The following is a 27,549-nucleotide window of genomic DNA, read 5'->3' on the forward strand; positions in this document are numbered from 1 at the left end:
CATCCGTCTTGTGCTCATTTTAACATATCGATTGCTTTAAAGTTGTCACGACCTAACATTATGTAAAACATTTATTTGAACGAGTTCTGAGAGGTGAAAAATTCTACTTACAATAGAAAAGTTAGCTGTTAGATTTTGGATGTGTCTGTCTTGGTGGTTTCCTCCAACAACAAGGGGGAACCAGTCATTCGTTGTTGTTGCTAGTCCGACACAGTGCGAGCGGTGTCCACATTATCCCGCTAAACTAAGTGATCTTACATGCCCCGTTTTCGATTCACTTTCGCGGTAGCTCCTACTCTAAATGTCGGATACATGGAGCAACATCCAGGCACACAAGAAGCAGCTGGACTCGCTGCGAGAGAGACTGCAGAGGCGACGGAAAGACCCCACGCAACTCGCTGCAGGTGTGTCTTTATGCTAACGCGTTAGCTAGCTAGAGAGAGGCGGGATGGGGAAAATAAGATTAGACAATAGGGATTTCAACACACAGATGTATTTGATTCTATGCTGATGGTTCAAGTTGAAAATGTTTAGCAAATGTCAATGACTGTGGACACTTAGCTATATGGTCCAGATACTAACGAATGACGTTAACTAGTAATTCACGTTCTTAATCTGCATAAACACTGTTACTGCTAATGGGATTTACAACTGGTGGGTTTCTTTTATCGCAGAGGTGGGAGGCAGCAGTACTGAAGGGGCTGCAGCGCGGAGTGAGAGTCCAGGACCAGCCCTCCAGAGTCCCCCACAGGAGGAGGCTGAACGTCCCCCGGACCCTGAACTAGAGAAGAGACTCCTGGGTTATCTGTCGGACCTGAGCCTCTCACTGCCCACTGACTCCTTGACCATTACTGATGAGCTCAGTACTGTGAGTGTGTATCCTGTGACCAAGATCTAATATTAGCTATAAAAAAATTATCAGACCAGGGTTCAAATACATGTGTATTTGAGTTGAGTATTTGTTATTTAAATACCTTTGTCTGTGTATTTGAGTATTTTCAAATACACAGCCCAAAACAACTACTTTTATTTGAGTATTTTAATGTTTATTTGTAAAAATAATAATAAATAGTATTTGAAAGTATTTTCATCTAGGTAGATAAAATCCTATTTTCAAAAACATGGGTTAAATGCATGTATTTGAGTATTTTCAAATAGGCTACATTCCAATATTCAACTACTTGTTTTTTCAAATAAAGGTTATCTAAATACTTGTTTTGAAAAGTAATTGAAATGCCTAAAATAGTATTTGAACCCAGGTCTGGATAGTATATGTGTGTGTGCTGACCACTATTACAAATTTTATGAAGACTATGGATATGAATAATCACTTTATCACTCATAAGCCACTGTTCCCATAACTGTATTACATTCCTTTTCCTATCCTTTCTCTTTCCTCACCTTCCTCTTTCATTCCACCTCTATTTTCTCCTCCACAGTCTGAAGTGCCTGTCACCCATGGCTGCATCCAGAGTCTGCTGCTCAAGTTCTCTGCCCAGGAGCTCATCGAAGTCCGGCAGCCATCCGTGGCCACCTCCCCCTCCTCTTCTTCCTCAACACTCGTCATTTCCGTGGACCACACAAAACTCTGGGCCATGATTGGGGGCGGGGCCTTAGGCCAGAGGAAGAGGAAAGCAGAGGACCAAGCCCACCATAAACGTCCGCCAGGTTCCTCCCCTGCTCTCCAGAGCCCGCCCTCCCCTCCGCCCACTTCCTCCATCTCCCTGGCACCTGCTTCCTCCTCCCAGCTGACCGGGCCCTCTGATTGGAAGGCTGGAGGAGGAAGGGGCGGGGCAGATAAACAGGGCAGGACCAGTAAGGGGCAGACGTCTCACCTGGACATGGAGATAGAGAGCCTCCTGAACCAGCAGTCCACCAAGGAGCAGCAGAGCAAGAAGGTACATTCACACCTTGGTAGAGGGAGGGGAAAGAGATGGGGGTACCCTGGGGTTAGTTTGAACCATATCAATACAAACCTTATTATACTGCCCAATGTTCAATCCATTTTTCAACCACACAGTCAATGGTGAAATCAAATTGTGTGTGTGTGTGTGTGTGTGTGTGTGTGTGTGTGTGTGTGTGTGATCTAGATGAGCAGAGAAATCCTGGAGCTTCTGAACACCAGCACAGCTAAAGAGCAGTCCATCGTTGAGAAGTTCCGCTCACGCGGTCGTGCTCAGGTCCAGGAGTTCTGTGACCATGGGACCAAAGAGGAGTGTACGCGGTCTGGGTTCACACCCCAGCCCTGCACCAAGCTGCACTTCCGGTCAGTACTACTGCCACACACAACCATTTTTTACCCCCTTTTTCTTCCCAATTTCAATCTTGTCTCATCGCTGCAACTCTCCAACGGGCTCGGGAGGTGAAGGTCGAGTCATGAGTCTTCTGAAACATGACCAGCCAAACCGCACTTAACACCTGCCCGATTAACCCGGAAGCCAGCCACACCAATGTGTCGGAGGAAACACTGTTAAACTGACCGCCGAGTTCAGCCTGCTGGTGTCCGGGCCGCCTCAAGTAATCCCTAGTGCGCGATGAGATGTGTAAAGCCCATCCGGCCAAACCCTGCCCTAACAACCGCCCTATGGGACTCCGGATCAATGGTGTTGATGTGAGCCATTTACCAGCCTTTCAAGGCACTTCATGGCTACGGACGTGAGTGCTACGGGTCTGTAGTCATTTAGGCAGGATGCCTTTGTGTTCTTGGGCACAGGTACTATGGTGGTCTGCTTGACACATGTTGGTATTACAGACTCAATCAGGGACATGTTGAAAATGTCAGTGAAGACGACTGCCAGTTGATCAGCACATGCCCGGAGTACACGTCCTGGTAATCCGTCTGGCCCGCAGCCTTGTGATTGGCTGTATGTCTCCATCTAATCACTTACAGTCTATTTTAATTGGCTGAAGCATCTTATCTGGTCCCGCTGTATTGGCTGAGCCCTGTCGTCTCTCCCCTCTCTCAGACGCATCATCAACAAGCACACAGACGAGAGTCTTGGAGACTGCTCCTTCCTCAACACCTGTTTCCACATGGACACCTGTAAATACGTGCACTATGAGATCGACGCCCCTCCAGAGGCAGAGGGGGGCCTGATGGGGACCCAGGCTGGGGGCATGGAGGTGGGACTACACCAGGGGGAGGAAGACAGCAACGTGGGGAAACTGTTCCCCTCTCAGGTGAGGAGGAATGGAGGGAGAGGGGCATGAAGGGAAAAGGGGGAGGCCTATGAAAAGGAAGGAGGAGGAGGGAGACTAGGCTTTTATTTTTTGTCTCTAATGGTGTAATTCCCCAAAGGGAGAAATTAGGTAAATTAATCTGTCTACATAGGTTATGTCAGTTACCTCCCGAAGTGGTCAGACTGACGCTGTGGTTCAATCCAGTCTGATCCAGTTTTGTCCCCCATCACAGTGGATCTGTTGTGACATCCGGGTCCTGGACGTGTCGATTCTGGGGAAGTTCTCTGTGGTGATGGCCGACCCTCCCTGGGACATCCACATGGAGCTGCCCTACGGGACTCTGACGGACGACGAGATGAGGAAGCTCCACATCCCCGTCCTCCAGGACGACGGCTTCCTCTTCCTCTGGGTGACTGGCAGGTACCTCCACCAATCAGATATGAGTGGAATAGTGTGTTTCTACTCGACCAAACAGCTGCCAGAAGAACAGTGCATGCTAATGGACATGCAGGGTCTGACAGAGGTTAATTATATGATAACAAGCCATAAACTCTTGATTTTTGTTTACGTTGATTGTTGCTTTGATTGACATCTTTCACTTTTTTCAATAGGCTGTTCAGTCTTCATGCCTATCTATTTCTTTTAGGGCTATGGAGTTGGGTAGAGAATGTCTGAGTCTTTGGGGGTAAGTCTTTATTCATCAACCTTTGGGACCAATAAGTAAGTCAGTCAACTGTCGTAATCTGACCGTTGGTCTTACTCATGCTTTTTTTTCTCGTAGCTATGAGCGTGTTGATGAGATCATTTGGGTGAAGACCAACCAGTTACAGAGAATCATCCGTACCGGGAGGACTGGTCACTGGCTCAATCATGGGAAGGAGCACTGCTTGGTGAGTGTGATGTAATGTGTTGTGATGTGTTGTGTGCCATCATACCTCTTATCTGACTCTGTGGGCTCTGGGCAGTGTAGTGCGGTCAGTTGTGTATATTTACTGTTATTGTGGTATAGTTGTGTGTGTACAGTTGTATTGATGTCTATGTGCTTCTCAGGTGGGTGTGAAGGGACAGCCCCAGGGATTCAACAGAGGGCTGGACTGTGATGTCATCGTGGCAGAGGTCAGGGGTCAAACACAATTAATCTATTTGATGTTCCAATCCTATGAGAGCCTAGAATGTTTTAACTCAACCCTGTCTGTTCTCTCTCCCTCTCCTGTCCTCTCTCATTCTTGTCTTTTGTCTCTACCTCTTTCTCTCCCCACCACCTCTTTCTCTCTCTCTCTCCAGGTGCGTTCCACCAGCCACAAGCCAGATGAGATTTATGGAATGATTGAGAGACTCTCACCTGGTACCAGGAAGATTGAGCTCTTTGGCAGACCTCACAATGTCCAACCCAACTGGTACGTGTATGTGTGTATGGTGTGTATTCATTGAATTTGTAAATGAGGTATGTGAGTATTCTTTCTTTTTCTTCTCTCTCTCTTTCTCTCGCTCTCTCTCTCGCTCTCAGGGTAACTCTTGGTAATCAGTTAGATGGCATTCACCTCTTGGACCCTGATGTCGTGGCTCGCTTCAAGAAACGTTACCCAGACGGAGTCATCTCAAAACCCAAGAACATGTAGAGAGTGGTCCTAAACGCCTTCCATGGGGTCATCGTTGTCAATTACTTGTCCTGTTATAAACATGTTATGTCACGTTATGAACTTAGACGCCGAGGGAAAAACACTGAATAATGATCAGTAAGTGTCTGATGGACTCTGCCTTCTGTTTTTTTATGTATTTTTTTGTACCAATTACAACATTTTGTAATAAATATGGTTGAAGGACTATTTATGGATCTCTATGATGCGGATCAGACATACTGCACAATGAATCCACCAAAAACATTTCAGTATATACTTTTTTTTGTATTACTTTGTTAGTACATTTTGTCCATTTCCATGACAACAGCACTACAGTATACAAAGTGAGGACTGGCTAGTTTGGGAATCTTGATTGATTTACATTTACTTTGATTAAAAGAAAAACATTGACATTGGAAATGTATCAATATTTTCTTCACAGTAATTAGGAATCACATTTTTCTCATCATTCCAAACGTACCACCGTAGCCCCAGATGTATGCTACTACGTTCTCGTACAATCATTTTCACAATTTGTACAAAAATATATGATGAGTATTTATTATCCTTAAACTAGTAGGTGAAGCAGGAAAAATATTTCAATGTTAGAGAGGGTGGGTTGTAGAACCCAACTAAAGCACCAAAACACTGTTGAAATGTCTTCCAGAACAATCTGTTGACTTTCCCTCCATTCACTGATGCTCCCCATAAGATGCCATCAGAAGTAAAGAGCTGGAGGAGCTGCCGGTTAACATTTCTAGATATGAATCAAGTGTAGATGCATTCCAAGCAGCCAGTTGAAAAGGGCACTAGAAGAAGACAGCCAGCACCAAACTGAATTTAATTGAGGAAATGTTCAAAAGAGGTAAGTAAAAAGGCACAAACTCATTAGTATCTTCATCAGTCAAACCAATCAAAATCTAGTCACCATGTTTTTCTCAGCAAGTTAGGATAGTGTTAGGATAAGAACAAAAAAGCCTGTATTTAAAGTTGGGAGTGCCAAATTGTCTTGTTCTATTCAACAGCTAGTATTTTAAAGACTTGAATTTGCAGTTGTGGTCTTTTACCTGCCCCCCCCCCCCCCTAAAAAAAAGAAAAGGAAAATGATGCACTTGGTTGGTAATGATGTAGTAAACATTTTTCCATCTCTACTAGCCACACCAGCAGTGCATTCTGCATTTCTCTAGTGAAGAACTCAATCTACTGTGATATATCCATCCTTTACAGTCACTTCTGAAGGGGGAGTTGAGAACGAACATCGAGTACATAGGTACCACTGAGTAGATCAAGTCTCAGTCTTTTACATTCTATGTTCTGTTGAGCTATAATAATGGATATCATAGTGGAGGGGCGAGAGTTCAATTTTGGGCAATGGTGATGATGACAGGAGGGATGCCTCAGTAGAAACTAAAGTGTCATTCCCAGCACTGTAAACCAGGGTCGTATTCATTAGGGTACACCGTAGCAAAAATGTTTCACAACGGAAGCGCTTCTTGTCGGACAAGCCCAGGTATTCCCTCCCTATTTCAGTCCTTTTTCTTCCGTTTGATGCCTAATGAAGACTACTCGGCACGTCGGGGCTGATCTATTCAGCAGGTGGCATCCACTGCGTTGAAGTTGCTGTCCATCTGGTGTCTGAAGGAGAGGCGAGCCTTGGTGGAGAAGTAGATCTGGGAGCCACTCAGACTGCTGCTGCTCTCGCCCTCGCTACCACACGACACTGTGGACGACAGGCGGGGCTTCATCTCCTCACTGGGGACTGGAGCGATGAAGGGAGGAAGGACGGAGGAATGGAGGGAGAGAGGAGTTATTGAACCAGTAGCACTCAACGTTTTAGCATCTTTCTTCACGATGTTGTTGTTGTTGCCATGTCTCTACGTGTCTACATAGTGAGGGATGATTTGATCATGCTATTTAACATACATAATGGTATGCGTCATCCCTCATGTCTTTTCGTAACTTAAATGTGACATGATATCAACTTTGTTGACATTCGAATTATGTAAATCTAATAAAGGTGTAGCTGGAAGGAACGAATAAGGAAGGACTAAATGATTGACGGACAGTTATAATACTGGGAAGTGGACAGGAAAAGAAGAACAGAGTGACATAAAACTCATTATTGACTTACATAAGCAGAGCCCGGAGCAAGACCTTCACTGTAGCTAACTCTGACATACCTGGTCATATCATAGCACTGTCAACATGTCTTCCAAATATGTGTGTTGTTGATAATCATAGATTATGTGTGCAGCATATTATTACTGCACAGACAGCCCTGGGGAGTTCTGACATAATGATACTGTGTGTAATTAACTATGTAATGGCTGGGGAGTTCTGACATAATGATACTTACTGTGTGTAATTAACTATGTAATGGCTGGGGAGTTCTGACATAATGATACTGTGTGTAATTAACTATGTAATGGCTGGGGAGTTCTGACATAATGATACTGTGGGTAATTAACTATGTAATGGCTGGGGAGTTCTGACATAATGATACTGTGTGTAATTAACTATGTAATGGCTGGGGAGTTCTGACATAATGATACTGTGTGTAATTAACTATGTAATGGCTGGGGAGTTCTGACATAATGATACTGTGTGTAATTAACTATGTAATGGCTGGGGAGTTCTGACATAATGATACTGTGTTTAATTAACTATGTAATGGCTGGGGAGTTCTGACATAATGATACTGTGTGTAATTAACTATGTAATGGCTGGGGAGTTCTGACATAATGATACTGTGTGTAATTAACTATGTAATGGCTGGGGAGTTCTGACATAATGATACTGTGTGTAATTAACTATGTAATGGCTGGGGAGTTCTGACATAATGATACTGTGTTTAATTAACTATGTAATGGCTGGGGAGTTCTGACATAATGATACTGTGGGTAATTAACTATGTAATGGCTGGGGAGTTCTGACATAATGATACTGTGTGTAATTAACTATGTAATGGCTGGGGAGTTCTGACATAATGATACTGTGTGTAATTAACTATGTAATGGCTAGGGAGTTCTGACAATGATACTGTGTGTAATTAACTATGTAATGGCTGGGGAGTTCTGACATAATGATACTGTGTTTAATTAACTATGTAATGGCTGGGGAGTTCTGACATAATGATACTTACTGTATGTAATTAACTATGTAAGGGCTGGGGAGTTCTGACATATTGAGAATGCTAATGTATATAATACTGAAAGTACTATATGTGGAAGGTTGTAGTTCTCTCACTTGCAGGTAGGGGGCACTGTCTGCCCTTTTCACTATGTAACGGCTGACAGTGATAATGATATAACATGTAACTAACTACCTAATGTCATGTACAACTCTAATATGTAATGCGCTACTATGTAATGTAATTGGCAGCCTGTAGTTCTCTCACCTGCAGGTGGGGGGCACTGTTTAGCCTTGCATCGCTCTTTACAGCGTCTGTACCAGGGGAAGCACTGGAGCACCTTCACACCCATGTCTGGAGCTGAGGACCACTGAGGAGAGAGAGAGAGAGAGAGAAAGAGAGAGAGAGAGAAATATATGAATGGAGGAGTGAGGGGAGAAACAATTGAAAACAGTCTTCTCCTGTAGATTTTTGTGTGTTTATTTGTTTCGGTTTTCTTGACGTGTAGTTCCATAGCTTTTACACATTATTTGTCTCAAATGCCAAGCCCTGGACGTTTGTGTGGATTGGAATGACTTCTGCATATCATATCAAACCACAGCATATTAAACCACAACCACAAATTCATAGCTAATTGATTAAAACCTCCTCACAAGAGCCAAATCAGCTAGTCGATCGTTAAGGCCGTCACGAGAGACTACCAACTGTTTAACCGGGCCTTGATAACAGTTAACACAACAACTACCCAACAAAACAAACCCACATTAACTCCCACAAAGCGTATGTGGCCACCGACTCTGAATGAACCTCTATCAACCAGATGTTACTGAGATGATGAGTCTGATGGGTCTTTACCTCATCATCACTCACAGGGTCGAACCATAATGGAATTAGTCCCGTCCAGTCCACTACGCCCAGTGGAATTAATAATGGATTTGGTCCAGTCTATGAGGGGACAAAGTGTTCAATGACATGACACGATGATGACTGATGAGGCTTAGCTAATCTCTGTTGTGTCGCTTGTCAGTAGACGCAGGCGAGCATTCACACACATAATCCAATCAATGGGCTATGGGAGACGGATAGAGCAGCTGATTAACAGCCTTGGCTTGAGTTACACAGAGGTCACACGACACATACAACTCAGACAGGATAAGACATGCCTGGCCCATCATACCATATAGCATCGTAGGTGCTTAGAGAGATTATATGTGCATAGAGAGATATAATGCTCATGTCATGTCAAGTCTGTTACCCAAGTCATGTAGAATAGGAAATTAAGATGCATACTATGTGAAAGTCAGAGAACATTAACTCCATGGATCTCATCCTTTCGTCATTTAGCCAGGCAGTTATAGTGACGCTGAAAGGAGTTCATGCAATAAATGATATTTACATAGTAAATGCAAACATTAATTGATGTGTGCAGGCCCACTGAATACAGTAGATTGACTATGCCTTGGATGTGTTGAGTCTATGCTCCTGGCAGTCTGTCTGTCAATAACTCTGAATGTATTTAGATTTCATGTATATTTAGGGTTAGCATGTATAGACAGACTATCTTGGCTTGGCGCACACTACCCACCCTACTATATCTCTCATTGAAGTCAAACACACACGCGCACACACACACACACCCTTCTTTGATCTGCTCTGGCCTACAGCTCTGCTCTTTGATCTTTCTGTGTGTGTGTGTGTGTGTGTGTGTGTGTGTGTGTGTGTGTGTGTGTCTGTGTCTGATTAGATTAATGTTTGTTGGGTCAATGGTTCACCTATTAAATTCTAACCTCAGGTCTTGTCAGTACTCTACCTGTGTGGCCCTTGGAGATAAGATAAACGGGGGGTCCCTCTGTCCACAGCAATGAACAAATATGCAATTGATTACAATGTTAAAGCAATAGAAGAGAGTGGTGGTACTCAACTGAGACTGAAGAGCTGTCTGGTAAAAACCTTTCAGCAGAGTGTCGTGTGTATAGCTGTCTATTCATTCAGTAGATCTCAAAATAAATACCCTGTTTGACTGACACCTTTATCCTGCTATTTACCCTGTGTTCCATTGATCTACTGTTAGGAGCCCCTCGAATAGAACAGAGAAATGTAATGACTCTCTGTGGAAACAATCAAATTACTTTCTATTATAAAACCTCTCACAAGGTCTTCCATCATCACAGAGCTCCATTTAGCTCTGATCTGTGGTAACATCAAGAGAGGGTGGCGGGGCTGCTGACAGCCCACACTGAAGCCTGTCACCGTACTGTGTAGATGTGCAATCTGACAGCCCACACTGAAGCCTGTCTGTGTGTGTGTGTGTGTGTGTATGTATGTGTGTGTGTGTGTGTGTGTGTGTGTGTGTGTGTCTGATTAGATTAATGTTTGTGTCAATGGTTCATGTCTTGCAATCTGTAGCTAAAACCAAATCTGATTACAATGTTAAAGCTGGTTATCACTTATTGTTGGTTAGGGAGTGTGTCTGTGTGTCTGTGTGTGTGTGTGTGTGTGTATGTATGTGTGTGTGTGTGTGTGTGTGTGTGTGTGTGTGTGTGTGTTTTCCTGGCTGTTACAGCTTTCTCTGCACTCACAGGAATGAGGTCATTTCATAAAGATGTGATACCTCTCTCACACAGGGATGTGTGTGTGTGTGTGTGTGTGTGTGTGTGTGTGTGTGTGTGTGTGTGTGTGTGTGTGTGTGTGTGTGTGTGTGTGTGTGTGTGTGTGTGTGTGTGTGTGTGTTTTCCTGGCTGTTAGGTCTCTGTTAGCCCCTTTGACACGTAGGGGTCAGGCCAAAGGAGGACTCATTTCAGTGTGACACCCATTCCACTCTGTTAATCAGTCACAATGTGTGAAATAGCTTTCTTAAAACAACTCTCTCTATTCTCTTTCTCTCACCCTCTACCTTTCCCCAACTCCCCCTCTCTCATCTATCTCTCTCTGTCTCTCTCTCATCTCTCCCTCGCTCTCAGGTTTGGCTCTGCAACCTTATCCCATAGACAGACACAGTGAATCCATTATACTAAGTCACACGTTGCTTGGCCAAGCACTAACTTTAGGAAGTTGGACGATGCCCACCTAAATCTCAGCTCTTCATATCGACAGTCACTGATCAATTTAGTCACTTAGGAATTCCTATGGGTGTTTAGGGCACCATTGTAATTGGTGAGGCTCTGACTACAGAACATAACCTTGCTTGTTATTGTATGGGTAGTAGTGTACATTGGAGAGTGGGGAAAGAGAGCAGGCTGGGCAGGAAAGATAACAATCCTGCAGTGTAGCCAAAGTCACACAGCGATAATACATTCTTTGTGTATTAATAAACCACTCAAACACACTTTTTTCCTCTCTCTGGGTCACAAATGCATGCACACACGCACACACACACATGCACACACACACACACACACACACACACACACACACACACACACACACACACACACACACACACACACACACACACACACACACACACACACACACACACACACACACACACACACACACACACACACACACACACACACACAGGGACTAGATGGCCTGGTCAGTGGTGAGGAATTTGGGGCCCTGGTCATTACTGTCTGTAGTACAGCAAGTCTCTGGCAGAGAACAGCAATCACAGAGCCTAGAACAGAAAATAACCAGCCCAGTCCAGTGGGGGAGGGAGAGAGGGAGATGGGGAGAGAGAAAGGTAGAAATGGAGAAAGAGAGAGGGGGGGAGAGAGATAGGGGAGTGAGAGAGGATGAGATAGAGCAGGGGAGAAAGGAGAACAGTGGCCACCTAAACCACAGAGAGAGGGGGAAGCTGGAGCTAGCTTTTGGTCCTTTTTCCTGTGTATGTTCCCTCTAAGTGCAGGATCCTGCCAGGCCAGGGCAAGGAAGAGTACTGTGTTGACGTGAGGGACGTGAGGGACGTGCAGCCCTGAACCATGGTTTTACTCACACACTGCCTGGTCAGTGACTTGTACAGGCTGCTACTGAGTGATTTCTCAATGTTAATCAAATACACATAGGTTTGTCTTATCGGGCACTGATTCTTCATAGTGTGTGTGTGTGTGTTACTTATGTATATTGTACATATGACAGATTACATACAACTGAACTGTATACAACAAAACCATTTTTAAAACAGGTTATTCATGTGTGTTCCTGCCTGGAATGTTTTGTTTGATGGTTAGCAGCATGCAACAGAACCAGGAAAGTCCAGGAGTATGTGAGCAAACTCTACAGAAATCTGATTATCTGTTTTCCAACCTTTCCTACCTCCATTCCAAGTATTCAGCCCCGTGGGAGACTAAGGCCCATCCAAAATGGCACCATATTCCCTACGCAGTGCACTACTTTTGACCAGGGCCCATGTGGCTCTGGTCAAAAGTAGTGCACTACGTAGGGAAGAGGGTGCTATTTGGGACGTATTCTTAGAATGTGTGGCAGTGAGCCTGGGTCTGTAATGCCCCTGAAAGAAGCAGGCCCCAGCCCAAGCACAGTCCCTTCCTGCCATGGACTATGACGCACATATAGGCCTATTGGTGCCCAGTCTGTCCACTCACATTAGAACCCTTGTCCATCTCCAAAACAGCAATGGAAATTAGAACGAAATAATAACAACTCTTCAAATCTAATTACATTTCTCAATCTTACTCAAAATACAACTCGTCTTGTAGTTGTATCAGATCTTTTTTTTAAATAAAATGTCCCTCTGGCCATTTCACAATGTTGAATAACAGGAGGCCAATGGCAATTTACCCTTGAAGAGGGGCCCCGTTATTTGCATGCCATAGAGAGGGGGCCTCCGTGCGCGTGCATGTGACAGGGTTGAATGAAGTGACAGAACAACAGAACCAGACGTGCTAATCCAAGCTTTCAATTAAACAGTGCATCACCCCCCCCACTTCTCCCCCCACCCCCCCACAACTCTCTCTCCCCCACCTCGCTCTCTCATGATGGAAAACGAGATGCCCAACTGGATTGCTGAGCACTGAGCAGTAACCATGTGCATGTGATTATGTGTTATTTAAATACTTATTTTCAGTCAGCTGCTTCTGTTGGAAGTATTTTAAAGTATTTTAAAATGATTTCCTATAAATAGCCTATTTGAAAGTATTTTCAAATAATTATTTCAAATGCTATTTTCAAATACCTGGGTTAAATGCATGGGAGTGTATTTTAATCTGTGTATTTGAGTATTTTCAAATACATGCCAATACTTTCCAATTGTATTTCCAAATACATTCCAATATTTAACTACTTGTCTTTTTAAATAAAACATATCTGAATAGTTCATTCAAAATGTATGTGAAATTAATGAGATGCTTGCTGTTTGGGGTTTTAGGCTGGGTTTCTGGACAGCACTTTGTGACATCAGCTGATGTAAGAAGGGCTTTATAAATACATTGGATTGGTTGATTGAGATACTTCAAACATGATTTGAACCCAGGTCTGGCAGTACCAGAATGTGTTTGTCTGAAAGCCTCGAGGAGAGCGTGTGGATGTAAATAATGAACAGTAGGTGTGTTTACTTCACCGTGGAAGAAGCAGTGCTGACAGTAGACTACTGACAGGAAGTCTATTCATTCATAAATCATTCTCTATCTCAATAACGTGTCGCACATAAAATACATTGTTCGGAGTCATCTGGGGAGTTGAGTAGAAAGGGTCCGTTTTAACTAAGATTGCATTTTCTGATATCCATGCAGACTCCATGTATTGATGAATCATCTCAGAGAAGGAGTTCTTATCTTCGGTCACTATTTTTAGAGTATCCTCCTCTGAGAGCTGTATGGTCTAAATGCCAAATGATGCAGACAAATATTAAAGTCAACAAAAACACTGAACAACTATGAGCACTGGTAAGTCCATGCCGAAGCTTGAGTAAGGTTTATGGTTGCCGCAATTAGAGACAGGCTATATACAGACAAACGCGCAGACTTGTTATTGCGGCTCTCATGGGACGCTTCCACCCAGACACACCGACTACAGCCCCACAGCCCGCAGCTCAGCTACCTCTCTCTCAGATGCAAATTCGTTTTCAACAACATTTGGTTTTTGGTCTTTAACTATGCGTTGTATATTCTGCTGTAAATTCATTGAATGTCTCCTCAACAGTGCACTAAAGTGAAATAAATAACAATGTAGTAACACTGTTCTTGTTGATTTACATTGTTGCTTATGATAAAAGTAGGAACGTCTGGAAATATACACTTTTTAACGTAAAGAGAAGCACAATAACCTACCTGATGTAGCTGCAACTTTGCAGATCTTGAAGAACAATGCGCACTTTTCAAGTAGGCTACCTGTACAATCGTATCGGACTACTGGTTCCAATTCAATGGTGAATTCACCATTTGCAACTTTGATTGGTGGACTATCTGATGTCAGTTCAAAGGCCAGCTGTCGCGAACTGCACAAGACTCTGTGCGGAGCGAGCGTTCTGTTCAAAATGCGCGGTTGGTCCGTGCACTGGATGGCAACATGGAAAGGTTTGTGGAGCGCATGGAGCGCCTGAACTTTAAATAGATAATCCCTGGAGCACGTCCACGAGACACGCCTCCCTCACTCCCTTGCTCCCCAATCTCCCTCTCCCTCCTTCTACCTCCGTTCCTCTGTCTTCCACAGCCTATAGAGAGCCCAGAAGGTAAACAGAAGGTAAACAAACACATCTCTCCTTTCACACCTCTCCTTGCATAGGTCTTTGATAAGGCCTGCCTATATATTGACATGGTATGGAGTATGACCATGAAATTATATGTAGTGAAACAAAAAATGATTGGTGGTTTTCAAATGGCATTTATGAAGTCCCACTCACATAGACTAATCAGAGCAGTGGTAGGGGAGTAGGGGATCATTGGGGATTACAAAGTGGATATCTGTCGTTCTGCCTCTGAACAAGGCAGTTAACCCACTGTTCCTAGGCCGTCATTGAAAATAAACATTTGTTCTTAACTCACTTGCCTAGTTAAATAAATGTAATATATATAATATATATAATAAATATATATATATTTGAAGCAATTAACAAATAAGGATGAGAAGATAATGAGTCCATTGAGTGAATTGGTGATCTGCATGTGAATGATTGACTGGAGAGATACATTAAATAACGTGGGAATGAAAGAGAAGAGTGGAATGAGGGAGCAAAAGAGAGATAACCAACTCCAAGCCCCCCCCCTCTCTATCTCCTTCTCTCTCAGCCAGGTCGGTACCTTTGGATCCGCAGCGTCCTGTCGTGACGTGACAGTTTTCATTTGGAAACAAACTTGGACATCAAGTCAAAACAAAGCCTAACTGAACAAATTGTATAAACACTCTCCATTTTCTGGAACGCATGAGTGAGTGGAGGAGAGGGGGAACGAAAGAGAAGAGGAGGAGTGGTGGAGAGGAGGAGAGGAGGAGAGGAGGAGTGGTGGAGAGGAGGAACGAAGGAGAAGAGGAGGAGTGGTGGAGAGGAGGAGAGGAGGAGAGGAGGAGTGGTGGAGAGGAGGAACGAAGGAGAAGAGGAGGAGTGGTGGAGAGGAGGAACGAAGGAGAAGAGGAGGAGTGGTGGAGGAGGAGAGGAGGAGAGGAGGAGAGGAGGAGTGGTGGAGAGGAGGAACGAAGGAGAAGAGGAGGAGTGGTGGAGAGGAGGAACGAAGGAGAAGAGGAGGAGTGGTGGAGAGGAGGAGAGGAGGAGAGGAGGAGAAGAGGAGGAGTGGTGGAGAGGAGGAACGAAGGAGAAGAGGAGGAGTGGTGGAGAGGAGGAACGAAGGAGAAGAGGAGGAGTGGTGGAGAGGAGGAGAGGAGGTGAGGAGGAGTGGTGGAGAGGAGGAGAGGAGGAGTGGTGGAGAGGAGGAACGAAGGAGAAGAGGAGTGGTGGAGAGGAGGAACGAAGGAGAAGAGGAGGAGTGGTGGAGAGGACGAGAGGAGGTGAGGAGGAGTGGTGGAGAGGAGGAACGAAGGAGAAGAGGAGGAGTGGTGGAGAGGAGGAACGAAGGAGAAGAGGAGGAGTGGTGGAGAGGAGGAATACAGAAGTGGAGGCTGTGTATTTTCATAGTGACCCTCACACAGCTATCTAACAGGGACTTAAAAGGCTGCTAAAGTTTAAAACATATATGTGATGATGCAACGTTGACAATCTTCCAAGAGTTGTCACACTCAACCAAACGCACCTTTAAAGGAATGGCGCCACATCACCTCTAGTGTATTGATGCATTGAGATGGTCTTTGTTCAGCTATGTGTGACCTGTTGATATTTCTATGTTATTGCTTGTTTATTAGCTTTGCATGCAAACCTTTAACAGGATTATAGTTTATCCAGCCAGGGCTTCTGTCTCACTGTGTGAGGACATGGCCAAAGGACTTACCCCGTCTGGTGGAAAGTTACTGGGACAAACTACAGAGGGAGGGAGAGTGATTAGAATTCAGAGCGACCAGCAGTAGCCCGGGCAACATGCAGAGTGACACTATAGTTCTATGACTATTTTATATGGCAACAGATAGGGAGGAAGACAGGGTTACATTGAGATCAGCAATACACTGTCTATTGAGGTAATATCTATACCTGTTGCACATTTTACAGTGGCTTTACCGTATATGGCACACCCTTAGCATCATTCATCTCTCTCTCTCTCTCTCTCTCTCTCTTTCTCTCTCTCTCTCTCTCTCTCTCTCTCTCTCTCTCTGCCCCCCGTCTCTCTTTGTCTCTCTTTGTCTCTCTTTGTCTCTCTTTGTCTCTCTCTCTCTCTCTATGCCCCCGTCTCTCTTTGTCTTTCTTTGTCTCTCTCTCTGTCTCTCTCTCTTTCTCTCTCTCTCTCTCTCTCTCTCTCTATGCCCCCCGTCACTCTTTGTCTCTCTTTGTCTTTCTTTGTCTCTCTCTCTGTCTCTCTCTTTCTCTCTCTCTCTCTCTCTCTCTCTCTCTCTCTCTCTCTCTGCCCCCCATCTTTGTCTCTCTTTGTCTCTCTTTGTCTTTGTCTCTCTCTCTCTCTCTCTCTCTATGCCCCCGTCTCTCTTTGTCTCTCTTTGTCTCTCTTTGTCTCTCTCTCTGTCTCTCTCTCTCTCTCTCTCTCTCTCTCTCTGCCCCTCCGTCTCTCTTTGTCTCTCTTTGTCTCTCTCTCTGTCTCTCTCTCTCTCTCTCTCTCTGCCCTCTCTCTTGTCCTCTTTGTCTCTCTTTGTCTCTCTTTGTCTCTTTGTCTCTCTCTCTCTCTCTCTCTCTGCCCCCCGTCTCTCTTTGTCTCTCTCTCTTTTTCTCTCTCTCTCTCTCTGCCCCCCGTCTCTCTTTGTCTCTCTTTGTCTCTCTCTCTCTGTCTCTCTCCCTCCCTCCCTCTTTATCTCTGTATGTGTGATGCAATCGGCCGTCAGTGAAGGGGACCGTCGTCTCCAGGTAGTGCCAGCTCCGAGTCAATCATTAGCTCACCTAAGTAAGTCAGACTCTGCTTGCTGATCATAGAATGAGGTAAAAATGCTCTTATTCTAAATTAAATGGACTCTTTATGGTGTTTGTCTGCATCCCACATGGTACCCTAGTCCCTACACAGTGCACTACTTTTTCTTACCAGAGCCCTATGGCATCAATGTAGGGAATACAGTAGGGTGCCATTTGAGACACAGACCATAACACATGGAAGCAAACAAGGGAGTGGCAGTTGGCAGTCAAGCAGAAGCTGAAGACTCCCTTCAACTCCAAACACCCCCAAGCAATGTTTGCCTGGTATTACATTGTTCTGTGCAGGAATAAAGCCACTCCTCTTTCATTTGTAAAATGTAAACTGAGTCCTTAGCCCTGCAGGTTCCTGTCCTTGTAAGGAGAAGAGTATTTTTGTTTAAATTGGTAGTTTCATTGATCTGAAGTAATCACAGCGGAAGTGTCCGAAATGACACCATATTCCCTATATAGTGCACTACTTTTGAACAGAGTCTGGTCAACACTAGTGCACTAGCTATGAAATAGAATAGGTTCTGTATTGTTCAAACTGCAGTCATTATAGTTAGTGTATGACATCCAAGATATCAACAATTGAGATAAGAGGACTCCACTCAAACCACACCGCGATTGGCTCAGAGTCTCATTGTGACAACAGATACACTCAGCTGGGTGACCAATCAGATATCGGATGCCAGATGGAGAAAAGAAAAACGGATATAAAAATACTTACATCATCCACTGTGAATCTTCGACCCCTCAGCTATTTATTTCACGTCTGCCAGCACTGGCATCATAATTCCACTACGCTCAGTCAGGATAAGAATAGCAACTGTTGTAACATAAATATGTGGCACAGAAAGGAACAAGGGAGGGTAACATGTTACAAGCCAATGACAAAGGCAGTGCTACTTGACACAGGATTACTTTCCATAGAGAGGTTATGAACCGAAGCTATGGACACTTTTATAATGGTTTACAGTGACTTTATGAGGTGAGACTCTGTGTGTGTGTGTGTGTGTGTGTGTGTGTGTGTGTGTGTGTGTGTGTGTGTGTGTGTGTGTGTGTGTGTGTGTGTGTGTGTGTGTGTGTGTGTGTGTGTGTGTGTGTGCTATTGTCTCAAATGGCACCCTATTCCCTTCATTCTGTAGTGCACTACCTTTGACCAGGACTCTGTTTTAAAGTAGTGCACTATATAAGGAATAGAGAGATGTCCCAACTAAGCATCTTCAACCTGCTGTATTACAATACATCTGTTGTTTATACCCAACACCACTGCATGACTGATAAGGGCCTTTTCATGTATCTACACAGTGCACCAAATGCAGTAAACTAAATGGGGGGACTAATACTATTCAATGATCAACAAATTATCAACATTTGATCCAAAGTCAGTAAATCAAATATGAAACCAGTCGGATCAAGTCTGGGCCTGTGTGTCTAACAAGTGTTTACTCTTCTCACCTGCTGCTCTTCCTCTCCACGCCTCCTCCCCATCCTCCTCCTCCTCCTCCTCCCCCCCCCCCTCCTCCTCCACCCCATCATCCTCCTCCTCCTCCTCCTTCAGACCTCAAAATGTTCCCAACTTCCCACACATCCAGGCTCTTGTGGGTTTTGGCAGGGGCCGGGATAAGGGGGCCTGGGGGACAAGCCGGTTGACGTCGCCCTCAGCTGGTTCTTGTGTCCAGCAGCTTGAGGACATGATGTCCCCTTCCCTCCCCTCCCCTCCCGTTCCCTCTTTCCTCTTTCTGTTGATGATAATCACGTTATTGTTTTTATTCTGTTACTATTTCTCATTTCTTTAACTCTGCACTGTTGGGAATGGGCTCGTTAGTAAGCATCACACTGTAAATTCTACACCTGTTGTACACCTGTTCAGTGCATGTGACCAATACAATTGTATTTTATTTTTAAGCAACCAGCAAACCAAAAAACTATCTGTTAAAACTAGGTACAGTGGGGCAAAAAAAAAGTATTTAGTCAGCCACCAATTGTGCAGATTCTACCACTTAAAAAGATGATTTTCATCATAGGTACACTTCAACTATGACAGACAAAATGAGAAATAAAAATCCAGAATATCACATTGTAGGATTTGTAATGAATTTATTTGCAAATTATGGTGGAAAATAAGTATTTGGTCACCTACAAACAAGCAAGATTTCTGGCTCTCACAGACCTGTAACTTCTTCTTTAAGAGGCTCCTCTGTCCTCCACCTGTATTAATGGCACCTGTTTGAACTTGTTATCAGTATAAAAGACACCTGTCCACAACCTCAAACAGTCACACTCCAAACTCCACTATGGCCAAGACCAAAGAGCTGTCAAAGGACACCAGAAACAAAATTGTAGACCTGCACCAGGCTGGGAAGACTGAATCTGCAATAGGTAAGCAGCTTGGTTTGAAGAAATCAACTGTGGGAGCAATTATTAGGAAATGGAAGACATACAAGACCACTGATAATCTCCCTCGATCTGGGGCTCCACGCAAGATCTCACCCCGTGGGGTCAAAATGATCACAAGAATGGTGAGCAAAAATCCCAGAACCACACGGGGGGACCTAGGGAATGACCTGCAGAGAGCTGGGACCAAAGTAACAAAGCCTACCATCAGTAACACACTACACCGCCAGGGACTCAAATCCTGCAGTGCCAGACGTGTCCCCCTGCTTAAGCCAGTACATGCCCAGGCCCGTCTGAAGTTTGCTAGAGAGCATTTGGATGATCCAGAAGAAGATTGGGAGAATGTCATATGGTCAGATGAAAGCAAAATATAACTTTTTGGTAAAAACTCAACTCGTCGTGTTTGGAGGACAAAGAATGCTGAGTTGCATCCAAAGAACACCATACCTACTGTGAAGCATGGGGGTGGAAACATCATGCTTTGGGGCTGTTTTTCTGCAAAGGGACCAGGACAACTGATCCGTGTAAAGGAAAGAATGAATGGGGCCATGTATCGTGAGATTTTGAGTGAAAACCTCCTTCCATCAGCAAGGGCATTGAAGATTAAACATGGCTTGGTTTTTCAGCATGACAATGATCCCAAACACACAGCCCGGGTGTAACAGTATAACTTTAGACCGTCCCCTCGCCCATACCTGGGCGCGAACCAGGGACCCTCTGCACACATCAACAACAGTCAACCACGAAGCATCGTTACCCATCGCTCCACAAAAGCCGCGGCCCTTGCAGAGCAAGGGGAACTACTACTTCAAGGTCTCAGAGCAAGTGACGTCACCGATTGAAACGCTATTTAGCGCGAACACCGCTAACTATCTAGCCATTTCACATCCGTTACACTCACCCCCCTTTTGACCTCCTCCTTTTCCGCAGAAACCAGTGATCCGGGTCACGGCACCAATGTAACAGTATAACTTTAGACCGTCCCCTCGCCCATACCCGGGCGCGAACCAGGGACCCTCTGCACACATCAACAACAGTCACCCACGAAGCATCGTTACCCATCGCTCCACAAAAGCCACGGCCCTTGCAGAGCAAGGGGAACTACTACTTCAAGGTCTCAGAGCAAGTGACGTCACCGATTGAAACGCTATTTAGCGCGAACACCGCTAACTAGCTAGCCATTTCACATCCGTTACACGGGCAACGAAGGAGTGGCTTCGTAAGAAGCATTTCAAGGTCCTGGAGTGGCCTAGCCAGTCTCCAGATCTCAACCCCATAGAAAATCTTTGGAGGTAGTTGAAAGTCCGTGTTGCCCAGCAACAGCCCCAAAACATCACTGCTCTAGAGGAGATCTGCATGGAGGAATGGGCCAAAATACCAGCAACAGTGTGTGAAAACCTTACAGAAAACGTTTGACCTCTGTCATTGCCAATAAAGGGTATATAACAAAGTATTGAAATAAACTTTTGTTATTGAACAAATACTTATTTTCCACAATCATTTGCAAATAAATTCATTAAAAATCCTACAATGTGATTTTCTGGATTTTTTCCCCTCATTTTGTCTGTCATAGTTGAAGTGTACCTATGATGAAAATTACAGGCCTCTCTCATCTTTTTAAGTGGGAGAACTTGCACAATTGGTGGCTGACTAAAAACTTTTTTGCCCCACTGTACATATTCCTTGAACTGTTTCCTAGAAATATGATGTCAAAGATCAATATCATACATGCTTTTTCTCTCTTGTCGCTTTCCGCTTATTATTTACAACAGCTCAAATTCCTCCGTACTCAGAGCTCCATTTAAATGATGAAGCTGCGGTGGCGGCAATACTAATGTGATGTCTGTTGTATGAACTCTATTTATTGTGCATCAACATACTCTAACAAACATGCTTAGAATGTGGAGGCTTGGCTGAATCGAGAGCTTGGGACTCTAAGGTTCTAGCTGAAAAAAAATACGATTCTGAGATAATTGGCTTTACATTTCCATGCCCTCATTGGTTTAAATGGTGTCAGCAATTTTCATCTTATATTCTTTTGAACTTAACATGAATGGGGATATTTAGAATACTATATAGGTAGAGAACATCGAACAGAATAAGGCTAAATGTCAATAACTACATTTTGATAAAAATGCAGATAGAACCGTTTAGTCTCAAGCTCTCATGATGCCATCATAGTAACAGTAATGTGAAAACAGGTACCTATCCTTGAGAAGCAAGCAGAAAGCCTTCTTGGTTTGGACATTAACAAGTTTTGAAAGGTAATCTAGACTCTTCTCTGATTCGAAACAGCTTGATGTTAGGATCTGTTATGGTTGAATTTGATCATCTACCTAATGGTCATACTGTGAATGTTGTCTTTGGTCAAAGTGTCATATTTGAATCATCTAGAATACATACTCTCTGCAAGATACAATATATTTTATTGTCCATTAAATGGAAATTCAATTTGTGAAGTCAGCATACAAATACACAAAACAATACACTATAATACCTGTTAGCACAGTCCTGCCCTGCTCTTTCCTGTCCTGTCCTGGTCTGGTCTGGTCTGTCCCGTCCTGTTCTGTCCCGTCCTGTCCCATCCTGTCCCATCCTGTCCTGTCCCATCCCGTCCTGTTCTGTCCTGTTCTGTCCCGTCCTGTCCCTTCCCGTCCTGTTCTGTAAAGTCCTCTTCTGTTCTGTCCCGTCCTGTCCTGTCCCATCCTGTTCTGTTCTGTCCTGTTCTGTAAAGTTCTGTCCCGTCCTGTCCCGCCCCGTCCTGTTCTGTAAAGTCCTGTTCTGTCCCGTCCTGTCCCGTCCTGTTCTGTCCCGCCCCGTCCTGTTCTGTAAAGTCCTGTTCTGTCCCGTCCTGTCCCGTCCTGTTCTGTCCCGCCCCGTCCTGTTCTGTAAAGTCCTGTTCTGTCCCGTCCTGTTCTGTCCCGTCCTGTCCCATCCTGGTCTGTCAGTTCTGTTCTGTCCCATTCTGTCCTGTTCTGTCCCGTCCTGTTCCGTCCTGTCCTGTTCTCTCCCGTCCTGTTCTGTCCCGTCCTGTTCTGTCCCGTCCTGTCCTGTTCTTTCCCGTCCTGTTCTGTCCCGTCCCGTCCTGTCCTGTCCCGTTCTGTCCTGTTATTTCCCGTCCTGTTCTGTCCCGTCCCGTCCTGTCCTGTCCCGTCCTGTTATTTCCCGTCCTGTCCTGTCCCGTCCTGTCCTGTTATTTCCCGTCCTGTTCTGTCCCGTCCCGTCCTGTTCTCTCCCGTCCTGTTCTGTCCTGTCCTGTCCCGTCCTGTCCTGTTATTTCCCGTCCTGTCCTGTCCCGTCCTGTCCTGTTATTTCCCGTCCTGTTCTGTCCCGTCCTGTCCTGTTCTCTCCCGTCCTGTTCTGTCCCGTCCTGTTCTGTCCCGTCCTGGTCTGTCAGTTCTGTTCTGTTCTGTTCCGTCCTGTCCTGTTCTGTCCTGTCCTGTCCTGTTCTTTCCCGTCCTGTTCTGTCCCATCCCGTCCTGTCCTGTCCCGTTCTGTTCTGCTCCATAGTGTCTTTGTTTTCCTCTTAGGTCTGTCTACTCTGTGGGTTAGCACCCTATGGAGAGATGTCCCAACTAAGCATCTTCAACCTGCTGTATTACAATACATCTGTTGTTTATACCCAACACCACTGCATGACTGATAAGGGCCTTTTCATGTATATCTACACAGTGCACCAAATGCAGTAAACTAAATGGGGGGACTAATACTATTCAATGATCAACAAATTATCAACATTTGAATCAAAGTCAGTAATTCAAATACTCAACCAGTCAGATCAAATCTGGGCCTGTGTGTCTAACAAGTGTTTACTCTTCTCACTCGCTTCTCCCCATCCCCCTCTCCTCCTCCTCCTCCTCCTCCTCCTCCTCCTCCTCCTTCAGACCTCAAGATGTTCCCAACTTCCCACACATCCAGGCTCTTGTGGGTTTTGGCAGGGGCCGGGATAAGGGGGCCTGGGGGACAAGCCGGTTGACGTCGCCCTCAGCTGGTTCTTGTGTCCAGCAGCTTGAGGACATGATGTCCCCTTCCCTCCCCTCCCGTTCCCTCTTTCTTCCCATTTAGGAGTCCCAACTCTCTCTCCCCTCTTCTTGTACCCTCACCTTCCTTTGTGGCATGGGAACAAATAGAACAGAAAACAAGACCTAGACAACCATTCCATATAGGATCCTACCAGCCACCACAAATACATGTTGATGATAAAACCAACCAGCAAACCAAATAACAATTTACTAAAACGATATATATATTCCTTGAAATGTTTCACAGAACTATGATTTCAAAGATCGGTATCATACATTATTTTTCTCTCTTGTCGCTTGTTGCTTATCATTTACAAATTCCTCTGTACTCAGAGCTCCATTTAGATGAAGCTGCTGTGGGGGGCGAAACTAACGTGATGTCTGTTGTATAAACTCTGTTTATGGTGCATCAACATACACTAACAAACATGTCTAGAATATGGAGGCTTGGCTGATGTCGACATAGTAACAGTAATGTGAAAACAGGTACCCATCCTTGAGAAGCAAGCAGAATGTCTTGTTGGTTTGGACATTGACACGTTTTGAAAGGTAATCTAGACTCTTCTCTGTTTCGATACAGCTTGATGTTAGGATCTGTTATGGATGAATTCGATCATCTACCCAGATACATAAGTAGTGGAACATTTTCATATTAGAGAGAGTAGATGTGTACTGTACAATGGTCATACTGTGAATGTTGACTTTGGCCAAAGTGTCATATTTGAATCATCTAGAATACATACTCTCTGCACGATACAATATACTTTATTGTCCATAATACCTGTTAGCACAGTCCTGCCCTGCTCTTTCCTGTCCGGTGCTGTTCGGTCCTGTCCTATTCTGTGCTGTTCTGTCCCGTCCCGCTCCATTGTGTCTATGTTCTCCTCCGTCTGTTTGTCTACTCTGTGGGTTGGCACCCTATGGTTGGCCTGGGTCAGGATTGGTTTGTGTAATCATATGGATGTAATTACAGAGGTGGTCAATGCTTCGTCAGAGTTAGTGTGTCTGGGTACAGCAGCCCACAGCAGCCGTGGTCTGGGCACCAGGTCTGTTGTTTCAAACCAGCTCTTTGGTTGCTGATCTGCTGACTCCTGGCATGATAGTATCCCTGGGGAAGGAAAGAAGACAAGGAAAAAGGAAATGAGAGAAAGGAAGACAGTTGAAAGAATAGCAGAATAACAATGTCATTTGCTGTTATTCTGAACAAGAATAGCCCATACACAGGGCATTTGGAAAGTATTCAGACTCCTTAGACTTTTTCCACATTTTGTTATGTTACAGCCTCATTCTAAAATGATTTCAATGTTTTTTTTCCCTCATCCATTTACACACAATACTATGTTCAGGTCTCTCCAGAGATGTTCGATAGGGTTTAAGTCCAAGCTCAAGCAGGGCCACTCTCCCCGCCCCTCCTGCTGAAAAACATCCCCACAGCATGCTGCTGCCACCACCATGCTTCACCGTAGGGATGATGTCAGGTTTCCTCCAGACGTAACGCTTGGCATTCAGGCCAAATAGTTCAATCTTGGTTTCATCAGACCAGATAATCTTGTTTCTCATGGCCTGAGAGTCTTTAGGTGCCTTTTGGCAAACTCCAAGCGGGTTATCATGTGCCTTACTGAGAAGTAGCTTTCGTCTGGCCACTCTACCATAAAGGCCTGATTGGAGAGTGTTGCAGAGATGGTTGTGTTCTGGAAGGTTCTCCCATCTCCACAGAGGAATTCTGGAGCTCTGTCAGAGTGACCATTGGGTTCTTGGTGGTTCCAAACTTCTTCCATTTTCATCTTAGGGACCTTCAATGCTACAGAAATGTTTTGGTACCCTTCCCAGTACCGTGCCTCAACATAATCCTGTCCCGGAGCTCTACAGACAATTCCTTCGACCTCATGTTTTAGTTTTTGCTCTGAGATGCACTTTGCTGGTGACACTGTCTGTGATTTATTTAGAATTCAAGGCACACTTAACCAGCATGGCTACCAAAGCATTCTGCAGCAATACGCCATCCCATCTGGTTTAAGCTTAGTGGGACTATCATTTGTTTTTCTTGTGTAAGGGCTATTTGACCAAGAAGGAGAGTGATGGAGTGCTGCATCAGATGACCTGGCCTCCACAATCCCCCGACCTCGTCCAAATTGAGATGGTTTGGGATGGGTCAGACCGCAGAGTGAAGGAAAAGCAGCCAGCAAGTGCTTAGCACATGTGGGAACTCCTTCAAGACTGTTGGAAAAGCATTCCAGGTAAAGCTGGTCGAGAGAATGCCAAGAGTGTGCAAAGCTGTCATCAAGGCAAGGGTGGCTATTTGAAGAATCTCAAATATAAAATACATTTTGATTTGTTTAACACTTTATTGGTTACTACATGATTCCTTGTGTTATTTCATAGTTTTGATGTCTTCACTATTATTCAACGATGTAGAAAATAGTAAAAATAATGGAAAACCCTTGAATCAGTAGGTGTTCTAAAACTTTTGAGTTGTGTATAAGCTGTTATGACCAGTTGAAACCAGTTGTGTTCTGTTTTGCTCTGTTCCATTCTGTCTCCTCAGCCCAGATGGGGAATCAGAGTCTAGAGGGAAAGGTTCCATTTACATTACATTTAAGTCATTTAGTTCCAAAAGGGTTTCACCTGACAGTGGAACAGTGTCATCTAAATCTTTTCAGGGGAGGGGGTGAGGGATTACTTTAGGACCAAAAGGGTTCTGCAGTTGTCCCCATAGGAGAACCCTTTTTGCTTCCAGGTGAACTCTTTTGGATCCAGGTATAACTATTTTGGGTTCCATGTAGAACCTTCTGTGGAGAGGGTTCTACATGGAACCCCAAAATGTTCTTCCTTGAACAAAAAGGGGTTCTTCAAAGGGTTCTCCTATGGGGACAGCCGAATAACCCTTTTTGGTTGAAATAATTGGTTCTGATCTGTCTTGGTCTGCCTCTTTGGGCCAGACGGGGTCAGGGTCCTATGGGGGGAGTGAGAAGGGGAGTAGGGCAGATGTTTTCGGGAAATAAGGGGTTGAGTGCCAAATAATGGGTATAAATCACAAGAAGTCTTGGCTTCATACTCGACTTACCAAACTGGCCAATGCCTTCTAATTGTTTGTCCATTTCCTCTATATCTTCCTCTCGCCCTCTCATCTTCAGCTCGTGTCCTCTTTTAGCTTTCTTGGCCTTCTCTTATTCAGCCTCATTCTGTTTGTGTGTAAGTCACATGAGAAAGAGTCAAAGAATGCCCCCTTCCATCTCTCTTTCTCTTTTTGTCTCTGTAAACTCTTTCTCTGTTTTTCCATTTCCCTTCACCCCCCCCACACGTTGTCCTGCCTAGTCTTATTTTATAACAGAGCTACCTGACATAGGAGCCTGGCAGGTAGCCTAGTGTTTAGAACGTTGGGCCAGTAACTGAAAGGTTGCTGGATTAAATCCCTGAAATGACAAGGTAAAGATCTGTCCTTCTGCCCCTGAGCAAGGCAGTTAACCCACTGTTCCCCGGTCGCCGAAGACATAGATGTTGATTATGGCAGTCCCCCGCAACTCTCTGATACAGAGGGGTTGGATTAAATGCGGAAGACACATTTCAGTTGTACAACTGACTAAGTATCCCAATTGACTTTTCTTATGTGCAGTATTCCTCTGTCAGTCTGACAGTCATACAACAGCCTCTCTGCTTTTCTCGCCCTCTTTCAGCTTGTTTTCCTATTGAGGAAAGAATCTATATTTATCCCCTTCTAGTGCTAGTAAGGGTGTTTATCTGGAAAGTTAGGTAACAATTACCACAAAGCTGCTCGGTGGCAACAAAAGATTACGAGCTTAAACTGAT

General features: G+C 44.6%; 2 protein-coding genes across 3 annotated transcripts; one reads left to right on the forward strand and one right to left on the reverse strand.

Moving 5' to 3' along the window:
* The first annotated feature begins 34 nt into the window (after positions 1 to 34).
* Positions 35 to 5,006, forward strand: mettl3 (methyltransferase like 3). Its single transcript, XM_029674359.2, has 11 exons — positions 35 to 404; positions 675 to 868; positions 1,440 to 1,898; positions 2,091 to 2,266; positions 2,967 to 3,180; positions 3,413 to 3,600; positions 3,827 to 3,865; positions 3,962 to 4,070; positions 4,231 to 4,296; positions 4,465 to 4,577; positions 4,688 to 5,006. Exons 1-11 carry the CDS (start codon positions 302 to 304, stop codon positions 4,797 to 4,799), a joined length of 1,773 nt encoding a protein of 590 aa, XP_029530219.1. The 5' UTR covers positions 35 to 301; the 3' UTR covers positions 4,800 to 5,006.
* A 338-nt stretch (positions 5,007 to 5,344) lies between these two features.
* Positions 5,345 to 18,095, reverse strand: LOC135574300 (uncharacterized protein C17orf114-like). Of its 2 annotated transcripts, none has more exons than XM_065025414.1 (3): positions 18,051 to 18,095; positions 8,197 to 8,299; positions 5,345 to 6,558 (listed from the first exon to the last, which is right to left on the reverse strand). In XM_065025414.1, the coding sequence occupies exons 2-3, from the start codon at positions 8,279 to 8,281 to the stop codon at positions 6,389 to 6,391; spliced, it is 255 nt and encodes an 84-aa protein (XP_064881486.1). In that variant the 5' UTR covers positions 8,282 to 8,299; positions 18,051 to 18,095; the 3' UTR covers positions 5,345 to 6,388. The 2 variants fall into 2 exon arrangements, with proteins under 2 accessions (XP_064881486.1, XP_064881485.1); XM_065025413.1 differs by lacking the exon at positions 18,051 to 18,095 and adding an exon at positions 14,157 to 14,420.
* Between the last annotated feature and the right edge of the window lie 9,454 nt (positions 18,096 to 27,549).

Source organism: Oncorhynchus nerka, linkage group LG12, assembly GCF_034236695.1.
Source record: "Oncorhynchus nerka isolate Pitt River linkage group LG12, Oner_Uvic_2.0, whole genome shotgun sequence".
Taxonomy (NCBI): Eukaryota; Metazoa; Chordata; class Actinopteri; order Salmoniformes; family Salmonidae; genus Oncorhynchus; species Oncorhynchus nerka.